At 44.6% G+C, this 16,348-nt stretch overlaps 1 protein-coding gene across 2 annotated transcripts in view; it reads right to left on the bottom strand.

Moving 5' to 3' along the window:
* The window catches only part of LOC147440645 (DNA-directed RNA polymerases II, IV and V subunit 3-like), a 46,363-nt gene extending 30,970 nt beyond the window's left edge, over window positions 1-15,393 (bottom strand). The window contains exon 1 of one of the 2 annotated variants that reach the window (XM_086482511.1): window positions 15,025-15,393. In XM_086482511.1, coding sequence (XP_086338637.1) covers window positions 15,025-15,317 — 293 coding nt within the window. In that variant the 5' untranslated portion in view covers window positions 15,318-15,393. The remainder of the gene's footprint in view (window positions 1-15,024) is intronic. The other variant, XM_086482512.1, reaches the window with a different exon arrangement.
* Window positions 15,394-16,348: the final 955 nt, after the last annotated feature.

The following is a 16,348-nucleotide window of genomic DNA, read 5'->3' as shown; positions in this document are numbered from 1 at the left end:
ACTCATGCTTTCGCAATTCTTGAAACACTAAGTCCAAGTGCTTCCGATGTTCCTCTTCTGACTTAGAGAAGATGAGTATGTCATCAAAGAATACTCCCGTAAAAGCTCGATACGTGCTAAAAATGCGGTCCATCATGCGATTGAACGTCGCAGGAGCATTGGTCAAGCCGAAAGGCGTTACCAAGAATTCATATAGTCCAAAGGTTGTGCGGAAAGCAGTCTTATGGACATCCTCAGGGGCGATCCGTATCTGATGATACCCACTCTTTAAGTCTATGCGACTAAAGACACTTGCACCCTGCAACTTATCAAGTATATCATCAATCCGAGGGATCGGAAAGCGATTCTTGATTGTGATCTTGTTTAAAGACTGATAGTCTATGCACATTTGAAACGTGCCATCTTTCTTCTGCACCAGTAGAACTGGAGAGCAGTAGGGTGAAGCACTTGGCCGTACTAACCCTTTCTCTAGAAGCTCGTTGACTTGCTTCAAAATTTCCTCTTGCTGAGCAAGACTCACCCGATAAGGGGGTTGATTGGGAGGCGAGCTACCCGGTATGAGATCTATGCGGTGATCTTCCGGGCGTACCGGAGGGAGTTCATCAGGAAGTGTTTCCGTGAAACAATCCTTGTACTTTTCAATAAATTGAAGACGCTTGATTTCCAGACTAGAGAGAGAGTCTCTACTAGTTTTATCCTTTGCAAAAATCAAGTAAGCAGAAACACATTTCTTCATTTCTTTCTTAATGGAGATATGGCTTACAATTGGGAACTGCCAATCTCCTGCATCAGCTTGAATCTTTATTTTCTTACCCCCATGATCAAAAGTGAGGGTCTTTTCCACATAATCGGGAATAGGTGTCATGTGAAAGTGCCATGGCATACCCAAGATGATATCACATCCCTCGATGGGTGCCATCAAAAATGATTCGCAGTCCTTGTACTCGCCAATCCGAAGATTGAGCTGTCCTTGCACGGGAGTTGCATTGGTTGTCAACCCCTCGAATGCCGATCCGGATGTAACCGGTGTGCCAAGCTGAGCTGGTGTGAGGCACAATCGTTCCGCAGTATCTAGGGAGATGAAGTTATCCGTGGATCCTAGATCATAAAGAATCAGTACTCGCTGGTTGTTCAAAGACCCCCAGCCCTTCAGAAGTTGACGCTTCCCTTTCTCTGTTTCTGTGTTTCCTTGAACATCTGGAATTGAGTTCGAGCTTGGTGGTGTGGGTTCCTTCCTTGCTTTCTCTTGCCCCGTAGAGGCTTGTTCTTGCCGTTGCTGCTTTAGCGGGCAATCCGGTTTCATATGTCCTTTCTCGCCACAGTAGAAGCATCTTCCTTCCTCTCTGAAAGTTTGAAGTTGAGTAGGAGAAAGATACTTAGTTCGCTTGCCAGTGCCCTCTGGCTTCTTAGAATGATCATTGTCCCTAGATGGAGGGCGTTTTCTTCCTTGGCCCCCTTGGTCATCGTAGAGCCCTCTTTGTCTTGCACGGTAAGTGCTATGCTCCATCTTTCTGGGCGTCCCAGTTGAGTGCAAATCCTCAGCAATGATTGCTGACTCCATCATCCTCTGAAGAGTATCATGCGGATACACCTTCATACTCTTTCGAAGCTACAATTGGAGACCCGCTTCGAACTTTCTTTTCTTTTCCTCGTCGGCAATCTTCATGAGGGGAGTGACCTTCAGAAGAACCGACCAATACTTGTCCACGTAAGTCGTTACTCTTTCATGTTCCTTGTGGGCAAGCCAGTCCCATTCCTTCCGTATGTCCTGCTCGAAGTCAGGCGGAAGAAATTGTTCATAAAATTTAGATTTGAAGCTCTCCCAAGTTCTAGCCTGAGAACCTTCCAGAATCTTGGCTAACCACAAATTACTTGCCGTTTCCTTGAGGTGCATCCCCACATGGCGTAATTTGGATTTTTCTGTGAAGTGCCCATTGGTAAAGGCGACTTCAAACTGTCTGATGAAGGATAGTGCTTTGGAGATGTCTCTCCGCCCGTTGTAGGTTTCGAACTTGATGTCCTTGTCGCCTGATTTGAAGACTCTCATGCAATGTTGAGACTTGCGACCTTGCTTCTTGAATCGAGGCTTATCTTTAGGTTGATGTATGGTAGTGGCGGTAGTAGCTGCTTCCTTCTTCTGACGAGATGATCGAGAAGTAGAAGTATAATCAGGAGAGTAAGATGGAGATGAGATAGAGATGTCCTTGCTCTCGTCTAGCAGAGAGAGCGCTTTTTCCTGGCCTTTCCTTGAAGTAGGCCGTTCATTCCGATCCGAAGATCCTTTGTGCACCTCGGCACGTTCTTCTTCTCTTGCCTCCTGTGGTCTCACGCCAACAGTGTTGTCTGGATGCTTGACTGCATCAGTTCCATTCGTTTTCTTCATTCCGCCCAAGAGCTTTTGGACGTCTGGCAACAGTAAGATTCCCGTGAGGGACTTAGGCGCGAAGCCGTACTTTCCCGTAAGGGACTTAGGCGTGAAACCGTACTTCCCGTGAAGGGCCTTCCCGTGAGACCGGAGATTCCTGCAAAACAAACCACACAAAGCAACAATTCTCAAAGCGTATCAACACCTTATACCTGTCGCTTCTTGCTCGGAGAATCGACCTCCGTACTCAGTCGCCACACGAATACTTACAATTTCTGTCGCCAGACTCTACTCCAAAGCCCTAGCGTTGGTGCTTTTCTGCTGCTTCCGGCTCCTCAGAAACTGAACGTTGGCTACCCTTTTATAGGGTCTGGCACCTAGCAGGAATAGGGGTCCAAAAAGCAGAGTTGGACGCTCCTAGAGAGAGGAGAGAGAAAATCGCGTTTTCTAGAGAGAGGAGAGAGAGAGAGATCGCAATTCAGCCCCCTGCATAGCTATTAGCGCTGGCTTTTTTTATAAGAGCCTTGCTTGCTTTATTTTATTAATAAAGAGGCCGGTCACTTTATAAAATAAAGTGTGAACCTGTTCAAACTTTAAAAACTCACTCAGTTACTGAAAACAATGCTATACGAACACATTCCAGGCGTCCCCGGGTGCAGGACACGACATAGATGCAATGCAGACACAGACTCCTCGCGAGAAAACATCTGTCCTCCCACGACTGTTCCTGCTTTTCGTAAAAAGCTCCATTGAACCCATCTTTATTCTTGTGCTTGCGTTCTTACGCGTACTTTCTTACTCAATTCGGATTTCCTCCTTAGCCTACGGGATGCCCCCTTACTGATGCACCCGTCACCCATCATGTGACGCATCAGGGGCACTCGTAACCCGGCCCTTTCCACCGAACTTACAGAAACTCCTTCGCGATGTTTACCGTCACACATCAAATGACACATCAGAGTTGTCCGTTCCTGATGGCAGTTCCTATAGCTACAATCTTTTAACAGTTCTTAGTGCACATAATGAAATATCCTAAAAAAGAGATTTAATCATTAAAAATAAGAAAATAGTCCAATTAGCAACAAGTCTCAAGAACGACAGAAAAAGGGAGCGGATCGCCATCGTCGTGACTTGAAACTGAAGGGGGATGATTGGGTGCTCTTACTTTTGAGAAGGCACGCCTAAGAAAGAAAAAGGGAAAGGAGAGGCTTTTTCCAAAGCTTAGTATGTGATACTACGAACCTTTCCAGATTACTGAAAAGATAAATGATGTCTCCTTCCGATTGAAACTGCCAGATACTTGGAGGATTCACAATGCATTGCATGTGAGTCTCTTGAACCCTGTTAAGGGTGATGTGCCTGATGATGGGGAGCCTGATGAGCAACCCGAAGTGGCACATAATGATACGAAGAAAGGTAAAGTCCGAAGGCGGTTCTTGGTTAAAAATTCAAGAACTTTCCTGCATTTGATGCGAAGTGGATGGAGGAGGAGGACCTAGCGGATACTCCTCGGATTGTGAAACTTTACCTCGATGTTTTGGTTTAGCATAGTCTACTCCAAACGGAACCCAGAAACTCAGCTTGGCCGAAGATCTGGTGCAGTGGGATGCACAAGAGGGGAGTTACTCCGCTCCTTTGTCAACAGATGCCTTGATTTTGATACTAAATTCACTGATGTCTCTTTGAGCTTCAGGGATACTGAGCGCTGACAGTATTCTGCTAGATGACTTTATGAAATGGAATTCCTGATAATGATATTGATTTGTTCTTGACTTCTTGTGAGTGCACGAACTGATAGACGAAATGACTACAGTATTTTGGTCTGATTGATCTCGAATAGACATGGTTGCAATAGGGGTTAGTCAATCGGACATCGATGAGGTCCCGATTGGACCTAGATGTGATTGCTAGCTACATTGCCGATAAATCATGGTCTAAGATCCGAATGAATGTTGAATGTCATGTGATGTCTGGTGATGTCCTGTGATGTCGTGTGATGTGACTGTCGATTTTGTACATTGCTAGATGTGTGTTCCTAGTACGTAGGTACTAACAGTCAATGTCTGCTAAGACGGTTTATGGCTTTTGTCGGTTTTGCAGGTGTAATCGCGGTCGATTACAATGCTTTCAAGAGGGGGGATATGTCACAAAGTGATGACGTGGGTGACAGCAGAAACCCTAATTTCTGCCAGAAACCCTAAAATTCCTGCAAACCCTAATTTCTGCCAGAAACCCTGATTTCCGGAAATCGCGGAGGCTGGAAAAAAAAAAAATTTGGAAAATGATGAGCGACGCGAATTTTGCTTTTTTTAATTAAAAAAGAGAAAAGACTCTCTAAGAGAGAGAGAACTGATGCTTTTTATTTTAAAAGCTTTTGGGGCTCTGCTTTTAGGCATCCCTTGTAATCTTTAAATTAGTGGTGAGGGCCTCACTTCTCAGAGCATCTGGACGCAGAGTCTGAGAGTGAAACCCTAACCACTCTCTTGTACTTTGATGATTGATTAATACAAAAAGAAATACCGAAAGGGGCGCCAGTCTTTGGGGCCAATATCTCTAGGCACGGGACTCCGCCAGGCCAGTGCAAATCTATTGTGATCTGTGAATTGTTTTGAAGTGGTTATTTGGTGCTGTCGCGGTTGATTCATGACTTGGAGTGTCCAAGTCTGTTACAGGAAGTGCAAAGATTGAAGAGCTCAATAGACAGAAAGACGGAGTAAAAACTTAAAAGACTATGACTATAAATTCAAGAGTGGCTTATAAGGCCAGCCAAGGCGCTACAAAAAGGTAAGCACTGAGAACTCAAAGAAAAGATAAGAGTCGAGGCTCAAGAGTAAAGACTAGCCACTAGGGACTCAAGAGCTCAATGCATAGATGCCAAAATGCCATAATGGAAACATGTCAATGCCCAAGGGCCAACTCTCAAGGACCAGTGGCAGAAGTGCCAACCTGCCAATCTGTAGTGGTGTCATGGAGATCATGGATGTATCCCAATCTTCATCCCCAACAGGCTCGTCTGCATCATCCACTTCACGTAAAACCTCTGTAGATCCACCCTCCCCAAGTATCTCCGCCTCTGCCTCTATCTCCCACTGTAGAAAGGGATCTGATACTTTGGATGCCGACTTGCAAAGCGTACGCAAGTTTGCACTCACAAATACAAGATCATTTGTTTTTTCCACTGCAAGTCGGTTTCTCTTCCTGGATGCAACGTGGCTGTAAACACTCCACAATTGCTCCAAGCAAGAGGAGCTAACCGCTTGGCAGTTAGTCGCTGAAGCTCTGGCCCATCTGAGCCATAGTCCTGCCACCACAAAACTGAGGAGATCTTGGTGCGATAAACTTGGGCATCGGCAAGCCCAAATGATCCTCGCATATCCCTGTACATAGCAAGTTGATCCTTGATTTTGCGGCGTTCTTCTCGATCAGGGTGAAACATGGTCAAGATCTCGTTCCATTGCTTGGTCACCTCCCCATCATGCTCCTGTCCTGCACCTTGAAACTCTGGATCCAGCACAAAAGCCGCACCATGGAAAAGGGGAAGCATAGGCGTCCCATCTGCTCTGACAAGCAGGCTAATCTCCTCAAACCTGTCTGCATCTGACTCAAGTGTTTGGAGGGCCTCCACCATGCGATCCATGGCCTCATAAACCTTGCCAATGCAAGGTTGCAAGCCATCAGCTACTCGAAGCAAGTGGAGTACCGGCTGTACCATTTGGTCTATAGTCTTCAGTGACTCCCAAAACTGGGGATCCTCTGACTTGCTTGCACATAAGATCCCTGCGACTGAACCTACGCAGGATGTGAGGGTCTGCCGCACTGCACTCTGACATTCACATAGGCGATGAACCATTAGGTAGTTGTAGGCAAAGCGGGTCTCACAATACTTCAAGAGAACCTTGTCCCCTGACCGCTTCAAGAATGCAGCACGAAGGAGATTGTGATTGTTGATGAAGGACACTAGCTTGGACGCACTTGTAATGAGAGGCTCAATCCAAGGTAGGCGCCCTATATCCTTTAAAAGGTTGTTGAGACAATGTGCCATACAAAATGACACTTTGATGCCTCCCCATCCGTGACAAGCTGCAACACCACCTCTGGGCCAATGATCTCTATGGCAGACGCCCACTCTCCTGCAAGCACATCGGCGGATTTCCCTGTTTCTGTGATGTCATGTGAGTGGGCAAAGAACATCTCTCCCTTGCAATAAGCCACAAGCCCATGAATGGATCTCCTCCTTGTGTCGCTCCATCCATCTGCAATGAGTCACTCCATACTTAGGCCCATTGTCGCTTCATGTTTACGGCTGCCATCTCCACAACGGCCTTCTCTCTATCAAGAAGAGTAGTACGGAGGGCCTCTGAAGTGGGTGGCACGTAGCGTGGTCCGTAATCCCCAATCCTTGTGCACACTGCTTTTAAGTAGTCCGACCTATACAATGTACATGTCACAAAGGTCAAAAGTGAAGACAATGTAAATTGGAAAACAAACATACTAGTTATGGTCATGATATGAAAGAGTATTGAGAACTTGGAACTTACCGAGCCTTTATGAAGGGATATGATCGTGATAAAAAAAGCGGGCAACGGCGGCATCCAATTTTGGGCCGTTGCCCGCTTTTTTTATCACGATCATATCCCTTTCATAAAGGCTCGGTAAGTTCCAAGTTCTCAATGCTCTTTCATATCATGACCATAACTAGTATGTTTGTTTTCCAATTTACATTGTCTTCACTTTTGACCTTTGTGACATGTACATTGTATAGGTCGGACTACTTAAAAGCACTGTGCACAAGGATTGGGGATTACGGGCCACGCTACGTGCCACCCACTTCAGAGGCCCTCCGTACTACTCTTCTTGATAGAGAGAAGGCCGTTGTGGAGATGGCAACCGTAAACATAAAGCGACAATGGGCCAAGTATGGAGTGACACTCATTGCAGATGGATGGAGCGACACAAGGAGGAGATCCATTCATGGGCTTGTGGCTTACTGCAAGGGAGAGATGTTCTTTGCCCACTCACATGACATCACAAAAACAGGGAAATCCGCCGATGTGCTTGCAGGAGAGTGGGCGTCTGCCATAGAGATTATTGGCCCAGAGGTGGTGTTGCAGCTTGTCACGGATGGGGAGGCATCAAAGTGTCATTTTGTATGGCACATTGTCTCAACAACCTTTTAAAGGATATAGGGCGCCTACCTTGGATTGAGCCTCTCATTACAAGTGCGTCCAAGCTAGTGTCCTTCATCAACAATCACAATCTCCTTCGTGCTGCATTCTTGAAGCGGTCAAGGGACAAGGTTCTCTTGAAGTATTGTGAGACCCGCTTTGCCTACAACTACCTAATGGTTCGTTGCCTATGTAAATGTCAGAGTGCAGTGCGGCAGACCCTCACATCCTACGTAGGTTCAGTCGCAGGGATCTTATGTGCAAGCAAGTCAGAGGATCCCCAATTTTGGGAGTCACTGAAGACTATAGACCAAATGGTACAGCCGGTACTCCACTTGCTTCGAGTAGCTGATGGCATGCAACCTTGCATTGGCAAGGGTTATGAGGCCATGGATCGCATGGTGGAGGCCCTCCAAACACTTGAGTCAGATGCAGACAGGTTTGAGGAGATTAGCCTGCTTGTCAGAGCAGATGGGACGCCTATGCTTCCCCTTTCCATGGTGCGGCTTATGTGCTGGATCCAGAGTTTCAAGGTGCAGGACAGGAGCATGATGGGGAGGTGACCAAGCAATGGAACAAGATCTTGACCATGTTTCACCCTAATCGAGAAGAGCGCCGCAAAATCAAGGATCAACTTACTATGTACAGGGATATGCGAGGATCATTTGGGCTTGCCGATGCCCAAGTTTATCGCACCAAGATCTCCTCAGTTTTGTGGTGGCAGGACTATGGCTCAGATGGGCCAGAGCTTCAGCGACTAACTGCCAAGCGGTTAGCTCCTCTTGCTTGGAGCAATTGTGCAGTGTTTACAGCCACGACGCATCAAGGAACAGAAACCGACTTGCATTGGAAAAAGCAAATGATCTTGTATTTGTGAGTGCAAAGTTGCGTATGCTTTGCAAGTCGGCATCCAAAGTATCAGATCCCTTCCTACAGTGGGAGATGGAGGCAGAGGTGGAGATACTGGGGAGGGTGGATCTACAGAGGTTTTACATGAAGTGGATGATGCGGACGAGCCTGTTCAGGATGAGGATTGGGATGACATCCATGATCTCCATGACACCACTCCAGATTGGCAGGTTGGCACTTTTGTCACTAGTCCTTGAGCCTTGGCCCTTGGGCCTTGACATGTTTCCATTATGGCATTTTGGCATCTATGTATTGAGCTCTTGAGTCCCTAGTAGTTAGTCTTTACTCTTGAGCCTCGACTCTTATCTTTTCTTTGAGTTCTCAGTGCTTACCTTTTTGTAGCGTCCTTGGCTGGCCTCATAAGCCACACTTGAATTTATAGTCAGTCTTTTAAGTTTTTACTCCGTCTTTCTGTCTATTGAGCTCTTCAATCTTTGCACTTCCTAGATAATGTTATTTGTGATACGCTTAGTATGTTGTGAGGTGTCTACAACCCCAGTAAATTGAATTTACGTCCGCAACCACTAACGCGCACAAGCGACATGTTGAAACTTGAAACATGCTTGAACATGATTCTAATTGTCCAACTAGGTGTTAGAAGCTTGGCTTATAGTTGTTTCCTAACTTATAGGTTGTTGTTTTGAGGCTAATTTCAACGTTTTTTTGTGGACCGTTCCGGCGTTCCCGTTCCGGTACCGTTCCGGAGCCCCCCGTTGCCGTTACAAGTGTCAGGAACACCTCCATGGTGAGGAAATTCTTCTTCACTACCTTCATGCCCATCACCTCCATGCGAAGAATCCATTCCGCTTCGGGTGATGACCATGCACTATGATCTTTGGTTCTTAAGTTCACGAGGAACTTGGGGTCTTGTGGGTCTTGGGTTCTGGAGGATCTTGAGGTTCTTGGGGGTCTTGAGGTTCTTGAGATTCTTGAGTTCTTGCGGTTCTTTGAGGTTCTTGCAGGTCTTGACGTTCTTGGGTTCTTGAGTTTCTTCTTTCGCTTGCAATCTGTGTTAGAGAAGGATCTTCTCTTCACCCGAGTTCTACTCTTTTCCGCGGGCGCACCCCTTGGCGGCCTTGCGCTCACACCAAGGTTGCTTTTTCCCACCTCACGTCGATAGGCCAGCCGCTAAGTGCATGGTCCGCTCTCAACGAGTGAAAAGAGGCACAAGGGGAGGCTGGACAAGTCCTTCTTTCTTCGGTTTCCTGTCACTCTTCAAAAACACGATTAGAAATCAACACGCCCAAGAGGACTTGGGTTACGTGCGACTATAACAAGCAAAAAAATTATGTGGTTCTTGTGGTTCTTTCCTTGAGTGATACAGAACACTGTCAAAGCTCTGATACCAATGTAAGGTGCAGTTGGAAGTGAATGTTGAACTTTGCTCAAGATCAGTGCTCCGAACTATGCTCAAGGTTCCTTTTACTTAGGGAAGGAAGAGCCTTCCGTTCTTTAATGAGAGAGTGCAAGTGATCACAAACAAAGTGGATAAACATTCTACGTCAAGGTGCTAAGACTGAGAGATAGAGAGAGAAGAATACGACAACAGAACGTTGTCAAACCCTCCTCCAAAAAGCCCACTCTCTATGGCAAGAGTCGTCTACTATTGATTGCACAAATCTCTACAATGCTTGGACTTGCCAACGATGTCGACGACGATAAGGACAACGACAAGACGGGCTGAAATCTGAGAATGCTAATGGCTGAAATCTGCAAATCTTAATCTGCTGAATTCTGACTCTATGTCGGTGACGATGTCGATGACGACGCGCTGAAAACACAGATGCTGAAATCTGCATTTTCCGGGTTGAAACTACAAACTACGCTAAATCTGATCGTGCGGCGAGGATCTGTTGCGGGAAGGTGAGATCTGCGAGGTTCGGGACTTCTTCTACGGATTCTAACTGCTGAAAACTGAAAACGCTGGTATATGGGCTGATTCTGTTGCGAAGATCTGCAAAAACGCTGAGGTGTCTTGCAAATGCAAAAACACTAGGACTGAAATCTTCTGCTGCGGTGGAAATCTGCTAACTGTTGTAGAATCTGCTAACGCTAGTGGATCTGCTGTCTTGTGGTCGTCGGGGCTGCTCTGCAATGCAAAAACGCCAAGGGTGATCTGGAATTGAAAACGCTAGCCTCTACTGTTGGGCAAAAACGCTAGTGTGGTGGTCCTGCTGAGAAGTTGCCTGTTGAGCAAGGTGCTCCTGCTGCCTCTTCTGCCAGAAAGTGCTAGCGCTAGGTTTCTATATATACAAACTTATGAAATTTGCCCTACCTAATTTCCAACAAAAGTCACTTAAAAATAATAAGTGAAAAATGTCAAAAATAGGGAAAATAGGTCTATGCACTGTAAAAATGCTTCTGATGGGTTCTGATGAAAATCTGATGATCATGTTGTGTGCAACCAGAGGATATGCATCTAATCTAAGTGTCTGGACATGCACGGTCTGCGAACACTCACAAAAGTGATAACTTCCTATTATAGACTGACTTGACTAAACTGAACCTTGGTCATGCTGTAACTTGTCCACGAACGCATAGGGTTGAATGTGTCACGTGACAAGAAACCAAAGAGTTCGGTTAAGATTGAAGAATTGAACATAGTTCAGGATGACAGTGATGCTCAAAACATTAATATGTTGACTGAAAATAATGATGTGTTTTATGATACACAAGGAAACTCTATCTTTGCAGAGTTCTATGCCAGCTGAACTCCTTGTTAATGGTGAAGTATCCCATACATGGATTCTTGATTCGGGTGCTTCGTTGCATGTCACACCTCATAGGCATTGGTTTACTACATACGAGGAAACCATTGGCTCTGTTACACTTGGTGACAATTACTCTTGTGACATTGTTGGCGTAGGTGATATTGCTATGGTTATGGAAAATGGGGTGAAGTTTATCATCCATAATGTGCGTCATGTTCCAGCCTTAACACACAGTTTGATTTCAGTTCTTGATAACTTGAGTTATAAAGTCACTTTTAATCAGCAGTCTTGGCGTATTGCGAAGGGTCATCTTATTATAGCCCATGGTTCTAAAGTTGGTTCACTTTATCCTCTCTATGTATCTGATAAAAACAGTGTTCTTTCTGTAACCGAGCTGCCAACCGTTGCTTTGTGGCATAACCGGTTAGGATACATGTCAAAGAAGGGAATAGAGACACTCTCCTTTGGGCTACTTACCGTCTTTGTCATTTTCTAATTTTCCCTTTTGTGAGCACTGTCAATATGGAAAGCAAACACAGACACGTCGTACACATTCTTTTGACAAAGAAAGAAAATCCTTAGAGCTTGTGCACAGTGATTTATGTGGGCCTATGCCTTCTAAATCCCATGGTGGTGCGTGCTATTATGTTACATTCATTGACGATGCAACACGGCATGTTTTGGTCTACGCCATGAAGTCTAAAGATGAGACCTTTTCTTACTTCAGGAAGTTCTTATCTAGTGTTGAAACTAAGTCTGAACATGAGTTTAAAGCTTTGCGCTCAGACAATGGTGGAGAATTATGTCTCCAAGGAGTTTACAAACTTCTGTTCAAGTAGGGGAATTAAGCGTGAGTTTGCAGCTCCTTATACCCCTGCACAAAATGGTATTGCGGAACGAATGAATAGGACCATCCAAGAGCAGATTATGTCTATGCTATCGCAGGCTAATTTACCGCAAGCGTTTTGGACTGAAGCATTATACACAGTCGTATACTTGATCAATAGATCACCACATGCTTCATTACAGTTTCGTGTACCTTTGGAGTTATGGTCAGGACGTAAATTGTCTTATGAAAAACTCCGCACATTTGGCTGTAAAGCTTATACATATGTACCCAAGGAGTTGCATGCTAAGCTAGATCCTAAGTCCAAGAAATGCATGTTCATTGATTATGGTGTAGATGGTCAATTTGGCTACCGTTTATGGAATCCAGAAAGTCGATTAGTAATCCGTAGCAGTGATGTTGTCTTTAATGAGACCAAGATGCATAGACAACCAGTGAAAGAGGTTGAATTCCGGAAAGTGACATTTTCCAATGTATCACCTCCTGTCCAAACAGCTCCCAAGCCAATTACTACATAGGCTAGTACAAATTCTCATCAGTCGCGGGGATCTCAAAGAGTCTCACATCCACAAGACCGTTTTGTTCCAGGCGTGGATTTTGTTTTGCTCACAGATAGTGGTGAGCCTTCTTGTTACAAAGAGGCTATGCTAACCAATAATAAAGTTCAATGGGAACATGCTATGAAGAGGGAGTGTCCAGTATTGCAAAGAACAAAGCATGGGAACTTGTTCCATTGCCAAAAGGTAGGAAAGCATTGCCTTGTAAATGGGTTTACAAGAAGAAGATTGACAATTACAAAGCTCGTTTAGTGGCCAAAGGTTTCAAGCAAGAATATGATGTCGATTTCCAAGAAATCTTTTCTCCAGTGGTCAAGATGACCACACTGAGAATGTTGCTTGCTTTTATTGCCACTGAAGATATGGAGCTTGATCAAATGGATGTCATTATAGCTTTCTTACATGGTGATCTCAAGGAAGAGATTTATATGCAGCAACCTGAAGAGTTTGTGCTAAAGAGCAAGGAACATTTGGTCTATAAGCTTCTGAAAAGTCTATATGGCTTGAAGCAATCATCTAGACAATGGTATCAAAAGTTTGATGCATTTATACGTTCCCTAGGTTATAAGCGCAGTAATGAGGATCCATGTCTTTACGTTAAAAGACAACCCAATGGACAGCTTATTATGCTTATCCTTTATGTAGATGACGTGCTTATTGTTGGTCATTCCAAGAAAGACATTGCTGACTTGAAAACCAAGCTGAAAAGTCAATTTGACATAAAAGATTTGGGTCAAGTCAATCACATTTTTGGTATGCGCATTACTCATGACCGTAAGAAAATGTTATTGCACCTTTCTCAAAAAGAGTATGTGCACAAGGTTCTTTATCGTTTCAACATGCAGAAGGGAAAGGCTTTGAGTACTCCATTGCCTGCATATTTGAAACTTAGCAAGAACGACTGTCCCAAATCTGTTGAGGAAAAAGCTGCAATGGCTAAGGTTCCTTATGCTTCAGCTTGTGGTAGTCTCATGTATGCCATGGTGGCTACAAGACCTGACATTGCACATGCAGTGGGAGTTGTCAACAAATTTATGTCTAGCCCTGGTTAAAAGCATTGGGATGTTGTCAAGTCGATTCTCAGATACTTGAGTGGCACTGCAGATAGACAGTTATGCTATGGTCGTGGAGAGTTATCCATTCAGGGATTTGTAGACAGTGATTATGCAGGTTGTGTTGACAGTCGTAAATCAATAACAAGTTGGATTTACACATTTGCTGGTTCTGCTATTTCTTAGAGATCCGTTCTTCAAGACTGTGCATCCATTTCTACCACAGAAGCAGAGTATGTTGCATTGAGCGAGGCATACAAAGAAGCTATTTGGCTTGCTTGCCAAGTGAAAGATCTTGGATTGGAGCAGTTACACCAGTTCTACATTGTGACAGTCAGAGTGCTATTGCCTTGGCTAACAATCCAGTGTTTCATTCCAGAACGAAACACATTGATATGCGTTATCACTTCAGTCGTGAATGCATGGCAAACAAGAGCCTTGATTTAGTGAAGATTCCTACGTCAGAGAACACAGCAGATGCACTCACTAAAAGTCTCTCAAGACATCAGTTTCAGCACCGTCGTGAGTTGATGGGCATTGAGTGAAGAGTGGTTCTCTTCCATTCTTACGGTCTCCCACATTTGCCATCAAGTGGGAGAATGTTAGGTTTAATGGACATGTGGTCGACCGCCCATCACTAACTGCTACTAACCCTAAGTGTACAGCTATACACTTGTGTGAGGCACTAACACTAAGTACAATGTGTATTGTGCCTTAGTGCATAAGATAGAGAAGAAAGAAAGGGGACACACAGTACGTGTTGGCTCTTCCCCTCCAACCTGTGTGTGTGGCTATGGTGGTGTGTTTGTGAGTGTGTGTGCGTTTCTTCTTCCGCTTCCGCTATGCTCCCGGCTCCTCGTCCTTCAAAGTAAGTCAAGCAAAGTGGCTAGGTCCCTAGATAGGGATCCCTCCCCTGTTGTATTATTTCATTCCAATAATTACAAATATAGCCAACGTTTTCGAATCACCGCTCTCTATGGCATTTTCTCTCCAAGGGTGGGGGTCTATACACCATCACTCTCACTCGACGCAAAGTCTGTAAGCTTTTTGTTGAATGCAATGCATCCGGATAAGTGCATTCACAGCACTCAAGGATACTTTCGTGAGAGCACATACGAATGCAAATGTTGATCTTTTCAAGACGCTGGTCATTGTTCAATGCTACCTCGATTGCTGATTTCTAATTCATGCATAATCGCATGCACGTTCATGTATGGTCCATACTGGTCGTTGTACAATGCTACCTGAATGGCTGATTTCTAATTCATGAGTAATTGCATGCATGCTCGTGTTCAGTCTTGCTCATGCAAGAACACACCATGATAGAAATGTATGATCACACGAATGCATAGTGTAGCGAAAAACTACTGACCACATAACATAGAAATCTTACACGCAAAGAAAAAGAGAGAACCTACTTGCCATCACCATCGCAAGCATCACAGTCACGAGAAAACTTCATGTCCATAGCGCGCGCACTTGTAAGGGGAATGAGACCGAGCCGGTGAGCTATAAACTCGTCATTGAGAACCGAGGAGTTCATCTCGATCTCTACCAGGTCAATGGCTATGGTGGGCACTTCTGCCAACACCACACGGCGCAGAGCATTGGCCATGCTAGCGTCTGTGTTTCGCAGCTCAAATTTGATAAAATCATCCTTCATCTCCCGTATCCGTACTGTAGGTAAGCGCTGGTAGCTCACACTTTCCATTGCCACACAGAGGTTTATGACAAAGAACGCAGGATGCAAGTAAAACCTTCGCAATGGCCACAAAACATTGATGTGTTGTTGCAAGCAAGAAACAATTTGTTTAAATATAATAGATTGTAATTTGTAGAGGAGAGAAATGCAAAAATTAAGTTGGTCATGCAGTAGGCATCTCATCTCATTAAAAGTTTAACTACTCGCATGGTTTTCCTTCTAGTAGCTTCACAAAACAATGTTCTCTACATTGCAAGCACACGCATACGATAGAAAGTCGGCACTGTGTCTCCCTAAAAAATATAAGGAACGAAAGATGTGCCATGCCTCGTAGTCGAATTGTGTTGTCCAAAGAAAACACATGGACATGGAGATTTGGATGCACATGACAAACCTTTATTGGTTGTCGACACAAAGTTTTGTCTATCGATTTAAAAAAGCTATTGTGTTCAATTTGGTTCCATTCTTATGGACTGCTCTAATCAGCTCGAATTTTAGCTTGTAAATGGGAGCTCAAACATGGATCCAAGCTCAACAGCGGGCTATGTTTATGAGAGTATGCATCGCTTGTTGAAATTTTTCCCTGCTTTTATTTGCAACATATTCACTCACATTCCTAATACATGGTTGAGGACTAGAGTAGATGTGAAACTAAGGGTCTTCGGAGATGAATCCCCAAAAGTGAAAGATGAAGAGCTGCCAACCCAAGACGATTTTTTGACAGCACCACAAACCATTGTAACACCCACAATAGAAGTGCCAACACTAGAACCACATGCTTACTCCACTCCAACGTAACCGTGAAACATTTCAGAAGCAAAACATTCCATCCCGAAATAGGGGCGTTTCACCCCAAAAAAAATCACCCAAGAGAGGAGCCTCTCGGTGAAAAGTATGACTGAAACGCCAATTTTGAGTATATATAGTTTTATATACATACATAGTAGGTGTGCACAGTGCAATACACATCTGCACACATTTATGCCAAATCTAGACTCTTAGGTTGGGGGGGGGGGGGGGAGAGAGAGAGAGAGAGAGAG

This window comes from Adiantum capillus-veneris, chromosome 15 (genome assembly GCF_014529385.1).
Source record: "Adiantum capillus-veneris isolate H3 chromosome 15, ASM1452938v2, whole genome shotgun sequence".
NCBI lineage: Eukaryota > Viridiplantae > Streptophyta > Polypodiopsida > Polypodiales > Pteridaceae > Adiantum > Adiantum capillus-veneris.
Note: the sequence above shows the minus strand (reverse complement) of the source record. Positions and strands in the feature narration are given on the sequence as shown.